Source organism: Macaca mulatta, chromosome 1, assembly GCF_049350105.2.
Source record: "Macaca mulatta isolate MMU2019108-1 chromosome 1, T2T-MMU8v2.0, whole genome shotgun sequence".
NCBI lineage: Eukaryota > Metazoa > Chordata > Mammalia > Primates > Cercopithecidae > Macaca > Macaca mulatta.
In genome coordinates, this window is record NC_133406.1 from 209879572 (window position 1) to 209901750 (window position 22179).

The 22179-nt window shown below is 39.0% G+C and overlaps 1 protein-coding gene and 1 non-coding gene across 51 annotated transcripts in view; both read left to right on the forward strand.

The window, feature by feature from the left end:
* The window catches only part of PUM1 (pumilio RNA binding family member 1), a 136549-nt gene that overhangs the window by 78851 nt on the left and 35519 nt on the right, over nucleotides 1-22179 (forward strand). For 24 of the 50 annotated variants that reach the window (XM_077964896.1, XM_028836902.2, XM_028836937.2 and 21 more), the window contains 5 exons: nucleotides 8209-8302; nucleotides 9451-9555; nucleotides 14762-14913; nucleotides 20725-20863; nucleotides 21917-22060. In XM_077964896.1, the coding sequence (XP_077821022.1) occupies nucleotides 8209-8302; nucleotides 9451-9555; nucleotides 14762-14913; nucleotides 20725-20863; nucleotides 21917-22060 (634 nt within the window). Of the gene's footprint in view, nucleotides 1-8208; nucleotides 8303-9438; nucleotides 9556-14761; nucleotides 14914-20724; nucleotides 20864-21916; nucleotides 22061-22179 lie in introns of all 50 variants that reach the window. The other 26 variants (XM_015133640.3, XM_015133646.3, XM_077964939.1 and 23 more) reach the window with 2 other exon arrangements.
* On the forward strand, nucleotides 20981-21053 carry LOC114675060 (small nucleolar RNA SNORD103/SNORD85). Its single transcript, XR_003726155.1, has one exon. It is a non-coding gene; the product is annotated as a small nucleolar RNA SNORD103/SNORD85 (small nucleolar RNA).

Sequence of the window (22179 nt, forward strand, 5' to 3'; positions counted from 1 at the left end):
TCCTGGGTTCAAGCAATTCTCCTGCTTCAGCCTCCTGAGTAGCTGGGATTACAGACACCCACCACCGTGCCTGGCTGATTTTTGTAGTTTTAATAGAGATGGGGTTTCGCTTTATTGGCTGGGCTGGTTTTGAACTCCTGGCCTCAGGTGATCTGCCCGCCTCGATCTCCCAAAGTGCTGACATTACAGGCATGAGCCACAACGCCTGGCCAGAGGAGGTGGTTCTATAGCTGTGCCGTGAAAGACTTATTTATATAGGAAGAAGGTGAGAATTCTAGTGGAGGAAATAGTAAAACAGGTATGTGTTCACTAGTAGATAATGTAGAAGTAGTCAGTCTGGTTGGTGGTTTAGGTTGAAGAAAAATAACTAGAGAGGTTGAAGAGATGGTGTTGTGAGTCTTATGCTGTATTCACTATAGGAAATGAAAAGACACTTTAAAGGAGGAATGACTTAATTGTTTTAGTTTAGTTTTTTTGTGGTTAATGTGAGTTTAGCAGCAGTTTGAGATGTTCTTTTACTCTTATTATTCAGTTAACTGTTGACTGTTGTGTTCTTCTAGGAACCTTAGGTTCTGAATGAAACAGTAGTGGAACATTTGGGGAACTAAGCACTAAATTGGTGGATTCTGAATCCTATCAGACAAGGGGAGGGCTCAGTGAGGACAAAGGTTGCATGCAACTGACTTGAAGGACAGGTAGAATACATTTTGTTGCAGGTCAGAGCAGAGGTGTGGAGCTGGGAATGACCACGGTGTGGGCCTATGCTGAAGGGAGTAGAAGTTGAGGGTAGAAGAGGACAAGGAGGTACAGGTGCCTTTGAAAATTGAGTCCAGGTCCTGGACGCCTTGAGAACCAGCTGGAAGTCTCAGACGGTACTGCTGATTGTGAGGATTGAACCAGAGATCTAGTGCAGTACATATTTTTCTGTACATTCTGCTCTTTTTATCTTGGCTTTCTGAAATAAGCAACAAAGGTGATCATTTTTCTTGGTTTAGAGTTGTTTGCTGCAAATGGTAGATTTGCTTTATTTGTGATTTTTTAGAATAGGAATCTGGTTTGGAGGTTGGCAAAATAAGTAATTCCCTCTTTTGTTCTATTTTCTTTCAATCTTGGCTTTGATTTGGTGTAATAAGCTGGTTTCATCAAACTTATTACCAGCCTGTAATGAGATAGATGACATGGAGCAGCCTGCAAATAGGGAAAAGGTAATTTTCATTTAATTCATTGCAAACTTAGTTCTTGTTAGCTGTGACACAGGATTTTGATTAGTTAGTTGGTTGTCTGGTCACTGTTAATCACTCTGAATTTAACCCTTTTAAGGTTTATTTATAAGAGTGGGAGTTTCTAATTCTTTTTTGTTTGTTTTTGTGTGTGCCATGAACTTCTTTAATAGGTGAACCATGTGGACTACTTCTCAGAATAATGTTTAAAATGTATAAAGCAGGATTACAAAGGAAACCAGTGGTATAAAAATAGCTGTCATATTTAAAAACAAAGTTAATTATGTATTTATTTATGATATGATGCATGAAATAGAAGTAGATGTACTAGCTGTCATAATGAGCATGAGCAAGATTTTGAAATATCTCTAACAACTGTAAAGTAACATGAACGTATATTTGAGTTCTGTTTGTGATAATGTCACAGGTGTATTGCTAAAGTTAATGTAGTTTGTTGTCTACAATCTTAATTGAAGAACATGCTAAATTTCAGGTGGATGTGCATGAGATAAAGATGCAGTATTACCCACCCGAGTACAAATACCTTGGGTTCAGAACCTCTGATTTGGAGTATTTTGTCAGCTTGAAATGCTCGTTATTTCTGAAGTGTTCTTCCTTTGTCTCAAATTCACTTCATTGTCTTCTTAATCCTGGAAAACAGCTGTGAGCAGTTCATGCATAATGTGTTCATACCATTTTGTACTGCGATGTTGGAGCAGTATTTATTTTTTACAAAATGCTATACAGTTGCCTGTTTCTTTCCTTAAATGCAGTTTAGAAAATTATTACTAGGTTTTGGCCAGGCACAGTGGCTCACACCTGTAATCTCAGCACTTTGGGAGGCCGAGGCAGGCAGATCACGAGGTCAGGAGCTCGAGAGCAGCCTGGCCAATATGGTGAAACCCCCTCTCTACTAAAAATACAAAAATTAGCCGGACGTGTAAAAATACAAAAAGTAGCACGCCCAGCTACTTGGGAGGCTGAGGCAGGAGAATAGCCTGAACCCGGGAGGCGGAGGTTGCAGCGAGCTGAGATCATGCCACCACGCTCCACCCTGGGCGACAGAGTGAGACTCCGTCTTAAAAAAAAAAAATTGTTACCAGGTTGTATTATATTACAAACATGGCACAAACCAAAGCCAGGATTATATCAGTGTAGAATTAATTAATTGTATTGTTGATGTTCTTTATTTAGAGTTCAGTTAATCTAAAAATAGCCTAATGTAGTATGTTTTACAAAATTGGACACTGTTGTACCAAAACTGTCATCTGTTAAGCATGAATTTTAACAAAGATTCAGATTCTGAAAATGAAAGTTGAAGTGTGGTATTCATTCCTGCACGACTACAGTCAGAGGGGAGTGGAAATCGGCATGTGTTGTTAAAAGTTTGACAGTGTGATTAAATGTCATTCTCGTGAGGCCAAGTGTGTATATACTTTCGATGTAGGTATTTAATAGGCTCAACTATTAATTTACAAATGATTATTCTATCAAGTGTCATGTGTATAGTTAACTGACAAAGAGTGACTAGTAATTGATCAGTTGAAGCTTACCTCTATTGTTATTTGACTTTGTTCAAATTTTACTTATGGTGAAGTTTTTCTCAAAAGGTATTAATATACTTAGTGGAGGGATGTGTTTTGTTTTTCCCTAGGACCTCATTTGTTTTGGAATCAGATTCTTTATCTGCCAAAGAAATGCACAGATGATGATGATGAAGATGATGATGATGATTTTTTTTTAGTTTAGCAACATAGTTTAATTTGTATGCGCCTACCAAAAATCTTTGTAATCATTAATTGATCATTGTAGTAGTTCAAATAACCTGGTATAAACTGGGCTTTGATCTAGAAGCTTCAAACAGTAATAAGATTTCACAAATTTCATATGCCGAGGAATGACTCCAAAATAAACCTTTTTCTTAAAATTTTAGAATCCCATCATTGATATAGTGCTTTTACTGTCTTGAAGGGATTTTCTCTGTGAACTCTGAAAACAACCCCATGAGGTAGGGCAGCTATTTTATTTTTAGACATAAGAGGCCAAGCACGGTGGCTCATGCCTGTAATCCCAACACTTTTGGGAGGCTGAGGCTGGCGGATCACCCAAGGTCAGGAGTTTGAGATCAACCTGGCCAACATGGTGAAACCCCATCTCTAGTAAAAATACAAAAATTAGCCAGGTGTGGTGGCACAAGCCTGTAATCCCACCTACTCTAGAGGCTCAGACAGGAGAATCGCTTGAACCCGGGAGGCAGAGGTTGCGGTGAGCCAAGATCGCACTACTGCACTCCAGCCTCAGGGACAGAGCGAGACTCTGTCTGTCTCAAAAAAAAAAAAAAGAAAGAAAAAAGAAAAAACAGTGAAGTTTAGGGACTTGTTTGAAGGTCATCTAACACAAGCAATGCAAATAGCTATTATTTTGGTTTCTAGCCTCAGGCCGTTTCCTTTGGACTTTGTGTTAGAAATGCAGAGCCTTCTAATAGGTGGAGTTGTCTCACCTTCAAATTCAACTACATAGCTTTTTCTTAAAGTAGTATAATGCAGAAAGCACTCATCCATTAAAACAAAAATGGTTTTCTTTCTTTACTGTTATCTTTGTGACCCACTGATAGCAGCTGGTGGTCCTGGTGCAGTGAGATTTTGACTCTTTTTTTTTTTTTTTTGGAGACGGGGTTTCATTCTTGTTGCTTAGGCTGGAGTGCAATGGTGATCTCGGCTTACCTCAGCCTCCACCTCCCAGGTTCAAGCGATTCTTCTGCCTCAGCCTCCGGATTGGGGGAATTACAGGTGTAATTCTGGGGTTACAGGTGTGCACCACCACTCCCGGCTAATTTTGTATTTTTAGTAGAGATGGGGTTTCTCCATATTGGTCAGACTGGTCTCGAACTTCTGACTTCAGGTGATCCACCTGCCTCGGCCTCCCAGAGTGCTAGCTTTAAAGGTGTGAGCCACTGTGCCTGGCCAATTTTGACTCTTAATACAGACTAGGAGGAGTCCCGCCCTCTGCTCTTGGTCTGCTTGGGCTGCCTGGCTCTGGGAAGGAACTGTAAAGGGTGACTCTCAGAAGGGCTGAGTCTGTTGGGGGTGCCCTCCCCATTCATCAGAAAGAACATCACACATAAAGGACTTTTATAAATACTTTACATGTGTTAATTTTAATCCCCACGGCAACCTGCCGTGTTACATATATCTTTATCATCATATTAAAGAGAAGAGGAGAATGAGGCACAGAGAGATTAAACGATGTGCCAGAGGTGACATAGCAAGTCACTGGTGAGCTAAGATAGAAACCAAGGCTGTTTGGCTCCAGAGTCAGTGCTCTTAACCCTTGTCTGCTATGTATATAGTCTCAAACTGGTAAAAAAAAAAAGAAAAAAAAGTCAGGGCTGGCAGTACATTTTATTGTGGCCGGCAGGGGAGTGGGGCTGAGTAGTCTTTTGCATTTACTGACTCCTTATTTAGACATTACTCCTCCAGATTTAGAAAATGCCATAATTTTTTATGTAAGCAACTGCTGTCGATAACAACAACAGTAATAATACTAGTAGCTGTCTTTTATAAGATGCCAACTACATGTCAGTCACTATATTGGGTGTTTTTGGCTGCCTGGATTCCTTTCTGGAATAAGAGCCCTATAGAGTATTTTTAATATAGTAAGTGACAGAGAAAGGAGGCAAACCAGCTTGTCTACTTCTTAAACTGTGCCTTCAGTATTTATTAGGAACCTTGATATGCTTGAAGTAGATGATCCATTTTCCCCAGCATTCAGACTCTTGAACAACTTGTGAAATCTACCCAAGTGAATTATAATTAACAGCTTCACATTTATCATTATACTGACCTTTAAGCATTTCCCCCAACTCTCACAGTATTTTGTTTCTCAGTTATGGAATATTCGCCTGCTTTGTGAAAAACATGAAAATGTTAGTAGAGCTCAATGCTTCGCCCCGCAGATGGCATTTATGTGAGTTTTTCAGGATCCTTTGGAATCTGTCACTTGCCAATTACCCAATTTGTTTTGAATACTCTGTATTTCCAGTTAATATTGCACCATTTACATAAAGAGAATGTACCAAAATTGCTGTAATCTATTCTGTAATCAAATCTGTCTGCTATAGATGTACAATTTACTTTTGTTAAGTTGTTTACTGCAAAATGGTCTCAAGAAAATCCTTTTCTATTCACCATAATTACTAAGATATTAATCAGCTCTCAAACATAGGCTGTATGGGGTCTCTTGTAAGGCTTGTTTACTTTTAGTTAAAAGTAGTTCCTGCTTTCAAAATGTTTTAATATGATGAAAACCAACCACAAGCTAATGTTACGTGGAATGATTACTTTTGTGGTATTCCCACATGCCATGTATTTCCATGTATATTTACAGATACAGTACACATACATAAAATGACTTACATGTAATATTTAAAAAATATATAGCCCAGGTGTGGTGGCTCACACCTGTAATTTCAGCCCTTTGGGAGGCCAAAGTGGAAGGATCATTTGAGCCCAGGAGTTCCAGACCAGCCTGAGCAACTTCATCTCTACAAAAAAGTTAAAAAAAAAAAAAAAAAATTGGCCAGGCGTGGTGGCACGTGCAGCTACTTGGAGGCTGAGGCAAGAGGATTGCTTGAGCCCAGGGGTTTGTGGCTATAGTGAGCCATGATTATGTCACTGCATTTAAGCCTGGGTGACAGACAGAGTAAGACTTCGACTATTCAAACAAACAAAAATATATGCAGTGAGGTTAAGTCAGATGGAATGGCAGTGGACTACTGTTTTTGGTTAATAAATCGAGATACCCTTAAGAGTTGTGTTCTGAGCATTCTGTCTTTATTTCCCCAGTTCCATGTCACAGCACCTACCTAATAATAGGTGCTCAAAAAACGTCTGTTGAATGAAATGAATTCTTTTGTTTTCAGTAGGGCGAAGAAGGGTAGAGAGAAGAAGCTAGCACAAGCAGTGCCTGATATGTTAAATATTGCAAAAGGTTTTAGATCAAGAAAATTCCAGAAACCCATTGAAGAGACAGTACATATTTAGTGGAACTATGAGATGTTTTCACAACCTTGGAAATAATTTAAAAGTAACTTTCTACTGTTTTACTTATTTTCCCACTCCTGAGACAGTACATATTTAGTGGAACTATGAGATGTTTTCACAACCTTGGAAATAATTTAAAAGTAACTTTCTACTGTTTTACTTATTTTCCCACTCCTGGCTGCCCCTCTTGGGTGGACTGCCTCCTGTTGGAGGGAATACTGTGTGAGCACATCTTTAGTAAGACAGAAATGTGAAACCAGCTTGGAGAAATCACAAGCACACTGTTACCAAATAGTCTTGACTGGCTCCCTTCCTGGAGGACAAATGTTTTGATAATGTCTGTCAGTAGATTCATTTCCCCTATTTCTTTTTAAGACTTGATATTTAGTAATACTGTTTCCTTTTTACCAGCATCACACTGAAGTTTTTCTTTAACTTTTGGGGAAAAAAAAAAAAAAAGTATTTTTGAAATCTGTGCATGGTTACTTTTGACATTCATACTCCAAAAGCAGAGACTAAGACTAGAGAGCTAACAGGTGAAATTGGCCGGTACCTTCAAAGTATTCACTTTTTGTTTTATTTTAATCTAAAATTAGCCTCCTCATGTTTGAGGTGTAGAGAGTAGCCAAATCTCAGGATAAAATCTCTCCATCACCTAAGATAAGAGTAAGTCCAGTCATGACAGTGATTAAGCTGAGTTGGTAGAATGACATTATCTCCTAATGTCTGAAACAATCAGGTCTCTTTATGAGGACATCTGTAATTCAAGATCCATGGTGTCTGTTATACATCATCCAGCAATGTCAGCTGAGCTGTTGAAAAATCCTGTAGGAAGAGCAGGTAGGTTGAAGGTCCTATCCAGGGAGGTCCCTTCAGTAAGTGCTTTCAGTCTGATTTTAGCAATCATTGAAGTCTTCAGTGTGACTCCTTGGAAGGAGGCCCGTTTAGGTGAACCACAAATCAGGTTACTGGCATCCTTTTTCTTTGTTCCAATACTATTCATACTAAAATGTAATCTCCATCAGGGCAGGATTATGTATTGTTTCATTCACTAGTTGTATCCCTAGTTCCTTGCACAGTGCCTGGCAGGTATCATTTGTTTCATAAATATTTGTTGAATTAATGAGTGAATGACTGATTTTGTATTAATCATAAGACATTCTTAGTGTTGTTAAGGCCTTTGAGCTTTCTTTTCTTTAGAATTAAGAAGTATGCTAGGTGTGAGCTCATAATCCAAATTTTGTTAGTAGCTGCTGTTTTCTGCTGTTTTATTTTCAATATACAAAGAATAATATCCCAGAAAACTCTGGAGCTCCCGAAAGTTGGGCAGATGTCTAATTTACTCATTAGGCTAAGCTACTAGTTGAGGAAGTTATTCAATACCATTTTGGGAGTGAGACAGCTCGGAGGATGAAGTGAACACTTTTCATATTCTTCTCCAAAATGTGAGTAGGTGAGGATTAATTCAGTTATTTGTGGGCTCTTGAAAGGAGATTCAGCACTAGGGGCAATGTGGCAAATCAGTTGTCTAATTTTTAACTTTGCCTTAGATCAGGCAAGACCTGTAGACCTGATAAGCTTTAGGGCTTTTGCGTGCACATATATGAGATATCTGTATCTGTATCGATATCTATATAGATATCTCATATGTGTGTGTGTGTGTGTGTGTGAGAGAGAGTGTGTTTGTGGTTCAGGGGACATATAATCTGTGAAGTGGGCAGCTCATGGAACCAGGGCACAGCAAATTGAAGTAAAGAAAGAGAGACAGGGAGAATAGAACTATGAAACATTTTAATCCCATGGGAATGAAGTAGAGTATGAGAACATTTGTTGTTGTTAAAGTATCATGCCTAAACAAGTGTTTATTAAAATTTTTAGTCAGAGGTTTTTAAATGATTTTGTAAGACAGTTTCCCTAACCACACCGTGTTTTTCCTCTTGCCTCAGCTGTTCCAAAGACCTAATGCGCTTGCTGTCCAGCAGTTGACAGCTGCTCAGCAGCAGCAGTATGCACTGGCAGCTGCTCATCAGCCGCACATCGGTAAGTCCTTAAGCCCATAGCTCTTTCATGATAGGTGTGGCCGCCATTTTAGGATAACTGGTTGCTGTGAAACCCAGTAATTTAAACTGATTCTAAAAGTTCAGACGAATCCCTCAGACAGAGTAAGTGGCCTCTTCCTTTTGTCCAGTTGTCTCTCTAGCCACATTAGTTTTGACATTGCTTATAGACCCACATCATAAGATTTCTTCAGTGTTCACCCGTTGCCCTACCTCAGCTGTTTCAGGATTTAAAGTATTTATCACAATAGCGATTGGTGACTACCATTAGCTCTTTTGGTAAGATTTGGATGACATTGATTAAATAAGTTGTGGTTCTATAGACTATCAGCCTCTCATTTTATTAGCAAAACAGTATAAATCCATTTTCCAGTCAGTATGCATTGAAAAAATTTAAAAGTATTCTCGTATAATTACTGGTTTTAAAGTAGCTTTGCCCTTTTCCTGTAAGTTTAGTTAAAGTTTTGAGCGATGTTTTCATCGTACTGCCTAGATGTTTCTTCCCCCCTGGACCTTCTTAAGGTCTCTTAGAAATAGAGTGCATTAAGTGTAAACAAGTAGAAGTAGAATTTTTTTTTTTTAATATGTCAAAATGGCATGATTGAGTAGAAAGGAGATAGCTAATCTTGAATGTGATAGGCTATAGAAGAATATACTTACTTCCAACCTAAATAAATGAAGTCCAGGCATAAAGTCCTTGGGTCTGATAATGTATAGTTGTAGATGGTAATCTTTATAAATACCCATAGATTTTATTTCATGAAAACTGTTTGTAAAATTATTTTAAGTAGAAATACTTCATCCCATTTTAATATAAGTCTTTAAAATTGTTCTATTGTAGGCTGTTATAATTTTAATAATCTTTTAGAAAGTATGCTGAATTTAAAACTGTATATACAGTTTTAAGTATTTCTTTACCAAAGGTAAAATTTAACTCTATAAACATTTCATTATAATCTTTAGTATAGCAGTTATCTTTTTAAAATTTCTCTTTACCCTCAACCTGTCCCGTCTTCTCTTTTTTCATTTTTTTCCTTATCTACAGCCTGAAGTGAATAGCCAAACTGTGTAGGTATTTGATAGGGCTGCAGTTTTAGTCAAGTTTGTTTTTACTGACAGGTATGTTTTCAGCAGGTTTAGCTCCCGCTGCGTTTGTCCCCAATCCATACATCATCAGCGCTGCTCCCCCAGGGACGGACCCCTACACAGCTGGATTGGCTGCAGCAGCGACACTAGGTGAGACATTCTGCTGCATGAGGGATTTTCTCACCTGCTGAAAAGTCATTTGAGATGGGCTTGCATTCTTTATACTCTTTCCCAAATCTGTGTCTCCAGTGGAGATCATCCAGATTTTCAGTGCCATTTACCTACCAGCTTAATATCTCTCCATAGCAGTATCATAGGCCCCTCAGACTTGAAAATGTTCAAAGGCAAATTAATCACCTACCGCTTGCATATGTATTTTTGATCCATGGAGCCACCAGATGCTCATTTATATTTTGGGAATTTCTCCCCTTGCCTAGATCTCCTACCACCTCTAGTCTATCATATAGTTCAGGTACTTTTATTGGTCTCTAATGTGGAAATTTCTAATTTCCTTGCCTTTCTCACTTCCTTTTCCCCTCTAAATTGTTCAAGAAAATGATTTCAGACTTAGATCTTACCTCATCATCTTTCTGCTTAAACCTTTTATTGATTTCCCTTTTTTCTACCCTAATATGGCATACTACAGTTATTACCAAACATGGCTGATCATTACAACTTACTTGGAGTCAGGGTGGGGGGGGTGGTGGTGTTTTGTTCCTTGAAATCAGTATTTTTAAGGAGCTTCCAGATAATTCTGTGGATTAACTAGGGTTGGGACCCAGAGCGTATAGGGCTCTATCACCATGCCTCATACAGGTCTCTACATGTGTACCACCCAGTTCCCTTCCTAGTTGACTGCCATTGGCTGACACCATACATTGTAGCAATACAGATCTGATTTTAGTTTGCTGAAGATACTGCATTGGTTTAGGCCCCTGTCATTGGACACTGTGGTCTTCTGTAGTAAGCTCTTTTTCCCATTGTTTGCCTGTGAAGTGCCCTAGCTGGCTACTTACTGCACTGTTTTTATTTGCTTGTGGGATGTATACATGAGTTTTTTTTTCTCTCTTTCTCTCTCTCTCTCTCTCTTTTTTTTTTTTTGAGACAGGATCTCACTCTGTTGCCGAGGATGGAATGCAGTGGTGTGAATACAGTTCACTGTAACCTTGAATTCCTGGGCTCACTGGATCCTCCTGCCTCAGCCTCCTGAGTAGCTAGGGGTACTAGTGTGCACCACCACACTTAGCTAATTGTTAAATTTTTTGTAGAGATGGGGTGGTCTCGCCAGTGTTGCCTGGGCTGGTGTTGTGTCAAACTGCTGGGCTCAAGCAATCCTCCTCCCTTGGCCTCTCAAAGTACTGGCATTCCAGGTGTGAACCACTGTGCCCAGCCTATGAGTGTTTTTTCTTTCCCTTGAGACTAGATGTTTAAAAGACAGGCATCTTTGTTATTTGACTCTGTGTTGCACAGTTACCGTCACCATAGTGGGGCCATAAATGTATGATGGATTGAATTCAGCATTAGAACAAACACAGTGTCTTCCAGTTTAGATATTTGTTGGGGGAAGATCCCTCCAAGTCAGGTTAACCATGACTAAATATTGCTTTGAAATTTTATTTCTTATTATGTAGCATATAATTTGCAATTATGAACTTAAATGTAGCCTAGCATTTCTTAGATTTTTTAAAAAATTGTTTACATTTTGGCATGGTTATGATAGGAACATAGTTAACATAGGGTCATCTGTCTGTCCGTGGTCACCTCCTTTTTGGGGAAAACGAAAGCTCTTCGTAGGAGAATGATCTGTGCTAACCATCATTAATATTTATTAATACATAACTTTTCTCAGGCATTGTCCTGAATGCTTTTCTTTCATATGATTTGTCAGATGATGATTTTAGAGATTAGAAGTTTGTGGATCAGACAGCTGCCTTGTTAGTTATGTTTTTTTGTTTTCTGTTTTTTTGTTTTGTTTTGTTTTTTGGGGGGGACTGAGTCTTGCTTTTGTTCAGTGGTGCGATCTCGGCTCACTGCAATCTCTGCCTCTTGGGTTCAAGTGATTCTCCCACCTCAACCTCCTGAATAGCTGGAACTACAGGTGCCCGCCACCATGCCTGGCTAATTTTTGTATTTTTAGTAGAGATGGGGTTTCGCCATGTTGGCCAGGCTGGTCTCAAACTCCTGACTTCAAGTGATCCACCCGCCTTGGCCTCCCAGAGTGCTGGGATTACAGGTGTGAGCCACTGTGCCCAACCTAGAGAGCTGTCTCATTTGAAGTCACACAATTTAAATGTTGTAGAGTTGGAGTTTGAACCAGGTTTAACTTCAAAGCCCATGCTTATGCTTCACTATAGTATATAGAATGCCTGTGCTGTCTTGAATTGTCTTTTCTGTACTTTCTTTAGAATTCTTTTCCTCTACTAATTTATGTTATTTGAAACAAAGAACTGATCTTAGGGTTGACACTGCTGCTGTCACTGAGATGGTATTTTGGTGGTGAGAATCTTGTTTTTTGTATTTGTCAGTTGAGCCAGGGTGAAAATGAGTTAATACTTTCACAAATAACAGGAAATGTTAACTGTTCAAACTATGAATATGTGTATTCTTAGAGGGTGCCTGATGTGCCAAGCTCAGTTGATTTGCCCTGGGATGTTTTCCTAAATTTAACCTTAGGCCATGTGACCACAGTATAGTAGTAGAAATGCCAGTTGAGAAAATTTAGAGAATAATGCAAATGTTAATGGTAATAGCAGTCCTCGCCCAGTAAAGGTTCTCTTTTGTTGGCTTTTGGGAGAGTGTTGGGACTATCATTGCAGGTTGCAACCACTCGTTCAAGGTAGACACGGCTGTACCCCCAACATCTATTACAGGTTGAGCATCCCTAATCTGAAAATTAAAAATCTTTTTGAATACTAACATGACACCACAAGTGGAAAATTCCACACTTGACCTTGACCTCATGTAATGGGTCATAGTCAAAACCACAGGCACGTAACACACAGTTCATTTATTCAGCATCCCCAACGGAAAAGTAGAATTACTCCCAGGCTATGTGTATAAGGCATATATGAAACATAAATGAACTTTGTGTTTAGACTTGGGTCACATCCCCAAGGTAACTCTTGCATACACAAATAGTCTACAGTCTGAAATCTGTAACACTTCTGGTCCCAAGCACTTTGGTTAAGGAACACTCTACCTGTTTACCCATTTTTACAGGTGAGGAAACTAAGGTACACTTAGGGTCTTTTTTTGTGTTTTTTCTTATTTTTTTCTTTAACTGCCTAAGACCACCCTGCTTTATAAACACTTATGAGATGAGTATGAGGCTCTATCACTCTTTTTTTTTTTTTTTTAACTTGAATACATGGCTTTTAGGCCGTTCAGTTTCTGACAAATTAAAAATGTTTTAACCTCTTTCCTTATTATAGTAAAATACTTCATACTGTAACAGCTTTTCTTAGCAGCACCTTTATTCTGTGCCCAGCTATAGTGTTTCAGTGTGCACCCTTGCTTGTAAACGGAGCTTCTTAATCTTTTCTAAGCCCACAGGTATAGAAAACACCAAATTAGAAATATCAAAACATATTTATATTGGGCAATGGTACAGTTTGACTTATTTGTGTTTTAGAAGCTTAAAATGGGGGAAACAAGAATATGTATCTATTTATTTTGGCTTAATGAAGTATGTGTTTCTCCAGAATTAGCTGTTGCATCAGAGTAGCTGTAATATTTGAAACAGCTCTTTAGAACTTCAGTGTAAGGCTTGGTTATTGTTAATGAATCAAGTTGGAAGTATTTAACTCTGTGCTTTAAGGAAGTTCAACTTGGAGATACGTTTCAGCAGATTTGAAGAATTGGCTTTGAGCCCATTTCTTGGTTAGCAAATGTGTCTTTGGTGTTTCTTGCCACCAGCTTCGTCATAGAATTCTATGATTAGATTTCTGCCACACTTAAGTTGTTATCTGCATAACTTTGTTACATCTCTGTTGTCTACTTTATGTGGCCAACTGCAACTGTACTTTGTTGCCAAAGAAAATGAACAGATAATTTGGATTAAAGCAGAATGCTTTTTTTTTTTTTTTTGGAGACATACTCTTTGCTCTGTTGCCCAGGCTGGAGTGCAGTGGTGCAATCTTGGCTCACTTCAACCTCTGCCTCCTGGGTTCAAGCAGTTCTCCTGTCTCAGCCTTCCCAGTAGCTGGGATTACAGGCATCTACCACCACGTCCAGCTAATTTTTTGTATTTTTTGTATTTTTTTTTTTTTTTTTAGTAGAGATGGGTTTTCACCAGGTCTCGAACTCCTGACCTCAAAGTGATCCTCCCACATTGGCCTCCCATAGTGCTGGGGTTACAGAGAATGCTTAATTTTGTTTAAGGTTCTTAGCAGGTCTGTAACAAGTCAAGGTGTTGTATTTTTTGTTTCTGTTTGTGTTCAATGTTGACTTAAATTTAAAATTTCACAGCAATGTCTGAATGTAGTTGTGTTGAATGCCTTTGTGACTTTAAAAGTAGAAATAGGGGCCAGGCCTGGTGGCTCAAGCCTATAGTCCCAGCAATATGGGAGGCCAAGGCGGGTGGATCACTTGAGCCCAGGAGTTTGACACCAGCCTGGGCAACATAGACCTCTACCCAAAAAAAAAAAAAAAAAATTAGCCAGGTATGGTAGCATGCGTCTGTAATCCCAGGTATTAGGGAGGCTGAAGTGGGAGGATCGCTTAAGCCCAGGAGGTTGAGGTTGCAGTGAGCTGAGATTGCTTCATTGCATTCCAACCTGCGTGACAGACAGAGACCCTGTCTCAAAAAAAAGAAAAAAAAAACTTTGAAGTTGCAGTGGAGGTTCAGTTGAGTGTCTGGGTTTTGTTGGCAGACTGATAGATGTTCATTTTTCTAGAGTTAATGAAACACCAGCACTCTATTAAATCACCTTAGGTGCCATTCTTACCATTGAACCTGGGATACAACCTAGTCTTTTGTTCTATTCCATCACTTTAAGCACACAGACCCTCCATTTACTCCCTTCTACCAACAGATATTGTCTCTGTCTATCCTACATCCTCCATCTGTTCTTAAATCGAACCCCTTCTATCAGTGATTCCCCCTTTTAGTTTTCTGATGTTTCATTCCTCATTGCTTCTTCCTCTAGGCCTGGATTATATTAGAAGACTGGTGTAAGGATCTCATCTAATGTTTACTGTTCTTTAAAAAGAGTTAATGATTAGCTAGCATAAATCAATATATACTTTTAAGTTAATATTTTACAGTAGGATCTGTTGAGTCAGATGTAATCTTTGGAAAGCCTGAGATGAGCCTCAGTAGTTCAGACTTTCTTTACCTTTCCTTTGCTATTTTTAGGCCCAGCTGTGGTCCCTCACCAGTATTATGGAGTTACTCCCTGGGGAGTCTACCCTGCCAGTCTTTTCCAGCAGCAAGCTGCTGCTGCCGCCGCAGCAACTAATTCAGCTAATCAACAGACCACCCCACAGGCTCAGCAAGGACAGCAGCAGGTAAATGTAGACAAAATTTACCTCTTCTAAGTGGGAATTGTAGTATTGTGGGTAATTAATAGGTGATATTGCGCCTAATAGAAAAGCACTGTGAATGCATGAATTTCCTCTTGTGTGTGTGTATGTGTCTGAGTTCAGGCTCAGATTTAACGACTCTTATGGAATGTCTTTTATATGTTAGACACTGTTGTACCTAGGTGGGGTAATGATACTCATCAATTCACCTACAGGGAAATTGCTTAGCTGCAAGTGGCAAAGTGGATCTTCAAAGTTATAGTAAAATTTTGTTCTGCCATACTGTAGTGGCTTGCCAAGCACCACTTTCAGATCATTTCAGGGTTTTTCAAGGGGCTTGACACCAAAGCAGGGGTACTAGATTTTTAGACTGCTTATTTATAGTACTTATTGGATTAGATGTAAATCTTAAACCTGTCATATCTGTGTTAGCTTTTTATTTGAGTTGAGAAAGGACAGTAAACTGCAAAACTACATCTTTCTTTCTTTCTTTTTTTTTTTTTTTTACACAGGTCATTTCCTCCTTGATTGCTAGAATAACACCTCTTTTTTTTTTTTTTTTTGAGAGAGAGTCTCACTCTGTTGCCCAGGCTAGAATGCTGTGGTGCAATCTCAGCTCACTACAGTCTCCGCATCCTGGCTTTAAGCAATTCTCTTGCCTTCGCCTCCTGAGTAACTGGGATTATAGGCGCACTCCACCATGCCCAGCTAATTTTCTTTTTAGTAGAGACGGGATTTCACCATGTTGGTCAGGCTGGTCTCAAACTCCTGACCTCATGATCCACCCGCCTGGGCCTCCCAAAGTGCTGGGATTGCATGCGTGAGCCACCACGCCTGGCCAATAACACCTCTTTATTGATAGAAACTGTGGTAAACTAGAAAACTTGAAACAAAAAAATTACCTTAAATCCTTATGTCAAAAAACCACTGCTAATATGTTTGGTATCTGTTATTTTAGCCTTACTATTTAATATTTTACAAAATTGTCATTCTGTCCACGTGGTTTTCCATTCTGATTTCATACTTTACTATGTTATTTTGTGTTCTTTTAAATGACATTTTTACTAGGTACATTTAAATCCATCAAAGGATACTTTAGTCTGTTATATTTGATATTTCATTTATATCAGTATTTTGGTGTTTTAAATGAGACTGATTAACGTCCTTTACATAAGTTTATCCTTGGAAAAAATTCCTAGTAATGGAATTTTTCTGGAGCAAATGAAATCACCTTTTAGGCTTCGATATGCATTGTCAGATAAAAGCTGTCATTTGAGACAAAACACCCTGCTGATATATGAATATATTATATGATCCAAACAAGAATTTTTTGCTTGACATCAGTCTTACTCAGTGGGTGTATGTTTAATTTTTTTTTTTTTTTTTTTTTTAAGATTCCACACAATTATAGAAAGAAAGAAGAACAGGTCTTGAAATTCTGCCTGTTATTTGGACACTATGAAATTATTTTCTTGGCAGCAGATGCCATTCTCATACCATATATAAGGAAATTCAGTAAAGAATTTGTTGGCAGAATGAGTGATCTGTTAAAATAAATTTCTTTTGAGACGGAGTTTTGCTTTTGTCACCCAGGCTGGAGTGCAGTGGTGCCATCTTGGCTCACTGCAACCTCTGCCTCCAAGGTTCAGATGATTCTCCTGCCTCAACCTCCCAAGTAGCTGGGATTACAGGCATGCGCCACCACGCCTGGCTAATTTTTGTATTTTTGGTAGAGGCGGAGTTTCACCACATTGGCCAGGCTGGTCTCGAACTCCTGACCTCAGGTGACTACCCGTCTTAGCCTCCCGGAGTGCTGGGATTACAGGCATGAGCCACCACGCCTGGCCACATTTCTTTTTTTGTTTTATTTTTTTTCAGATGGAGTCTAGTTCTGTTGCCCAGGCTGGAGTGCGCTGAGCTCTCAGCTCACCGCAACCTCCGCCTTCTGGGTTCACGTGATTCTCCTGCCTCAGCCTCCTGAGTAGCTGGGATTAGAGGTGTGTGCTGCCACACCTGGCTAATTTTTGTATTTTAGTAGAGATGGGATTTCACCATGTTGGCCAGGCTGGTCTCGAACTCCTGACCTTCAGTGATCCACCCGCCTCGGCCTCTCAAAGTGCTGGGATTACAGGCACGAGTCACTGTGCCTGGCCTATTAAATAAGTTTCTTTCTTTCTTTTTTTTTTTTTTTTGAGACGTAATCTTGCTCTGTCATCCAAGCTGGAGTGCAGTAGTGCCATGTTTGCTCACTGCAACCTCTGCCTCCCAGGTTTAAGTGATTCTCCTGCCTCAACCTCCCTAGTATCTGGGATTACAGGCACGTGCCACCACGCCTGGCTAGTTTTTGTATTTTTAGTAGTGACGGGGTTTTACCATGTTGTCCAGGCTGATATCAAACTCCTGACCTTAAGTGTTGGCCTCCCAGAGTGCTGGGATTACAAGTGTGAGCCACGGCACCTAGCAAATAAATTTCTTAATAACTGCTTTTTGTGGATAAGTCTGTATTTCTTTGTGTGATCATCTTTTTGTTTAAATGGCTGCCAAATTATTATGCATTTGGAAGACTAAAGTAATTACCATGTTTTAAAATTAGCTCTAATACAGTGAACAAGAATAATACTAATAACTGCTGTTAATTGAAAGCTTTCTGTGCAGAATTAAGTGTTCTACATGTAATTTCTGTTTCTCTTACTAATTATGATAGATGTACAACTTCTCGTTTTATGAAATAGAATTTCATAATTGAGAGGAAACCGATTGAAGAAATATAATTTGTGTGCCCAGAGTCACACAAGTACAAAGTTGTTAAGATTTAAATATAAGCCCATGTCTTGATAACTTGTTTCCTGACCATATTGTGATGTCTTGACTTAAAGAAAATCTGAGATCTTGTGCTTCTTCTATCGTTAACTAGCTACAACTAGGGCAAGTTGGGTGGGTTCTCTAAATGCATATATTTTTGTTATAAAATGGACATAATAATCATTAACTTTTCAGTTTTCTGTCAGGCCCTTCAGGTTCTGTCAAACCCTACTAAGGAGAAGTTTTTAGCATTAGTTTTTAATTAGCAGCCATTGTTTCGAAAATATGATTTTCTTGGTAAACTGCCTTGTCATAGTAATTAAAATGAGAGGTTCTTTTTAAACTTTGCTGTTGGCCTTGTATTTTATCAGAAAGTATATGTTGCATTCTAGGCAAGCTAACTGTTCTAGGATAGTTTTTATAAATTCAGTCATTTTGTAGATTTTGTTAGACTTTAAAACGTTACTTGTGAAACTGTACATTTTGTTTCCATAAAATCATCGATTTGACAGCTATTGATGAAATGAAAATATATGAATATTGGCAGGTAACTGAAGGACTTTTATGTATAGTTAGGGGTACTGGACAGATTTCTAGAGAGTGAACAAAAAGCTAACACTGTTTTCCTTATTACAAGACTCATCAATAGTCTTAGACTACTTCTTTCTTTAGGTACCTTGTCCACTCCATCACTCCTGTCCTTTCAAAGAACACCTAATCAAACATAAACCTACTACTTTATATTCTATGAAAGCAGTGCTTTCATTGTTTTTTAAAATCTTCAGCAATTTTGAACTATTAACATTTGCCGTATTTCTGTGCTTGCTATTTACTTATCCTAGAGTGAGATCTCTTTTGAGTTACTGGGTATGTAAATTCTAAGTATTTGGCAAAACTCACCTGTACAGTCCCCAGACTCTTCTATCTATGTAGCTTGAAACACACTGTCTCTTATAAAGTTGGTTAGGTTCTTTAGGTCAGAAACAAATTATATAATATCTTGATAATAGTGATTTGCTATTGGTTATTGATTATCTCCTAGGTATCAGTGTGGCTTAAAGACATTATTTCAGATATTTCCAGCAAATCTGCAAGATCATTTGTTAATTCTTACTTATTACTGATATAGAAGTAAAAGATTGGGCAAATCAAGTGTCCATCCATCTCTTCTTGCCAGTGTGGACAGTGTTGGTCACCTTATACCCACTTAACAAATATTTAATTGGTTATTAGTGTTGTTTCTCTTTTTACTTTTTTTTTTTTTTTTTTTTTTTACCAATGGTACCAATAATAATTTGCACCCATTTTCTTGACCATATGTCTAACTTTTATAAATAACACAGTGAAATTGAAAGTGGTCTGATAAGAACTGTGCACTTGACAATATGGCAAAACACATTGTTAGGAACTTTAGTAATTTTAGCCTTGGTTTGTGGGTTTTGCATTTTTGCTTTCTGGAGTGTGTAGATCTTGTGAGATAGATTCTTCACATCATTCAGAATAATAATGATTGCTAGCATTTTGATGTCTATGTTTTATTAATAAAAAGTAGATCTTTGACTGGGCTCAGTGGCTTCACACTTGTAATCTCAACACTTCGGGAGGCCAAGGCAGGTGGATTGCTTGCACCCAGGAGTTAGAGATTAGTCTGAACAATATGGTGAGACCCTGTCTCTACAAAAAAATAGAAAAATTAGCTAGGTGTGGTGGTGCACACCTGTAGTACCAGCTACTCAGGAGAGGTGGGAGCATCTCTTGAGCCTGGGAGGCAGAGGTTACTGTGAGCTACTGTGAGCTGAGACGGTGTCACACTGCACTCCAGCCTGAGCAGCAGAGCATGGCCCTGTCTCTTCCCTGCCCCAACCCTCACCCCAAAAAGGTAGATCCTTTATCACAGTGGCATAACTGGTATTCTGCACTGAACTTGACTAATGCGTATGTTTGTGGAATTTGTGAGAGGGAAATAGAAATAGTCAGGTGAGAGCCCTACCAAATCGAATCTGGTGAACTCATTTGGGGCCATGTGGACCTTAATAAATAGATTAGCGTTAAAGAGGAAATATTCTCATTCCATCTTTTGTGTGCATGTGAGACTTAGTTAACTTTAAATATGTGGGTAAATTACCCCTGTTCATCCTGTCTGGAACCCCTTCCCCCCACCATTAATACTCTTTTTTTCTTTTTTTGTTTTTTGAGATAGAGTTTTGCTCTTTCCCCCAGGCTAGAGCGAAGTGGCTTGATCTCAGCTCACTGCAACCTCCGCCTCCCAGGTTCAAGTGATTCTCCTGCATCAGCCTCTCCAGTAGTTGGGATTATAGGCGCCTGCCACCACGCCTGGCTAATTTTTGTATTTTTAGTAGAGACGGGGCTTTGCCATATTGGCCAGACTGGTCTCGAACTCCTGACCTCCGGTGATCCACCTGCCTTGGCCTCCCAAAGTCCTAGGGTTACAGGCGTGAGCCACCATGACTGGCCTGTTACATTTTTTTTTCTTCACCCACTTTTTGTCAGAGCACTGACATTATATAGTATGGTTTATTGTCTATCTCATTCATTAAAATAAAAGCTCCATAAGGACAGGGGCTTTGTCGGTCTTGTTGATTGCTCTGTCTCACTTGCCCATTTGCCACTTCGTAGGCATTAAATATTTGATAACATTACCACTTGCTGATGCCAGATGTTTCAAATTCATCTTTTAACTTAATTATCACAAGAACTTTATGAGGCAGATGAGATAAAATGTTTGAATGAATGAATCACTTTTTTGTGCTTTTTGCTGCTTATAAAGGTAATGTGTTTAAAGTAAGAATGGTAGACTGAAATTCCACTATATGAAATGTTATTAATTGAATTTATACCCTAACAGCTGTGACATATAAAAACCATTATAGGGAAAATGTTTTACAATTAAGTTTTAAAAGTTGATCCAACCTGAGCATATGGTAGGTCTTCTCCAATGAAAAGAAAGTGGTTATTTCTGTCTTCCCTTCCCAGGTTCTCCGTGGAGGAGCCAGCCAACGTCCTTTGACCCCAAACCAGAACCAGCAGGGACAGCAAACAGATCCCCTTGTGGCAGCTGCAGCAGTGAATTCTGCCCTTGCATTTGGACAAGGTCTGGCAGCAGGCATGCCAGGTGCGGCTGCATTGTTATTCCTAATACTTTGGCAGGGAAAAAGGCTGCACGTTTGAGGTGATTACAGAGGGGAATGAGCAGCGCTTTCACCTTGCTTAGGCTTGTCATGATTTGGGGACTGGCAAGGATGATATACACTTGCCCTCACTTAGACTATAGTTCACTGATGAGAGCATTGTTCTGAGCCAGTCTTAAGTCATATTGGAGGTATCTAAATGTCCATGCAGCTTGGAATATGTGGTTTTTTCCTTGGTGGGTTATCTGTTTTCTGTCTCAGAATTAGTGGTAGATGGAGTGGCCAAGCTAGTTTACAAGGCTTAGTCTTTATGTTGATGTTTTTGAACAACATGATTAGCGAGAAATTTCTGGTACACCTTGATAGGGTCATCTCTTACATTTTTAAGGTTTCTCTTAAACCAATAGTAGGGGTTCTTTTTAGCTGCCTACCTCTGAGATATGTGTTTATATAGACATATCTTGAATATATGTTGTTTTTGGTTCACTGTCAGCTGGGTTTGGTGCTTTGCATGGGATTAAATGTAGTTTCATGTTCTACATATGAAACAAGTCTTTGAGAGATGTCAGCGTATTTTTATGGACCTTTACTGATCATAGAGCATAGCCAATTTAACTGAGCCATTTATGAATTCAATAAATAACTTTAACCTGTTTCATTTGTTTTTTAGTTGCTAAGCCTTTGTGTGTTCTTAGGAAGTCACCTGCAGTTTTTCATATGGCTTAAACTGGGATGTGGAGATTCTATTTCACATAATATTGAAAGATCATGTTATTTAAAGCCTGTCTAGGTTTTTCCTGCTGTTTTGCGGGATATTTGTTCTTAGATTATTATGTAGTATGAAAGTACTATGATTTTTGTAATCATTTGTAGCCTCTTTTATTTGTTTATTCAACTATTTAAGTGATGGAACCAGTATATAAATCTAGGTCAATTCAACCCCAAAGCTGAGTTTATGATTATTGACAATATGTTGGTGCCCAGGAGATACTTGTTTGTTTAACATACACATTTCTCTGTTGGTTTGATATTCGTAGGTTATCCGGTGTTGGCTCCTGCTGCTTACTATGACCAAACTGGTGCCCTTGTAGTGAATGCAGGTGCGAGAAATGGTCTTGGAGCTCCTGTTCGACTTGTAGCTCCTGCCCCAGTCATCATTAGTTCCTCAGCTGCACAAGCAGGTGAGCGCACATCTGAGTGGACTCCTGCCAGAGATCTAAAAGTGGCGACTGATAGTGATATTCTTAAAGTATGTTGAAATACACTTTTGGCAATTCTCAGTATATCAGTTTTACCCTGT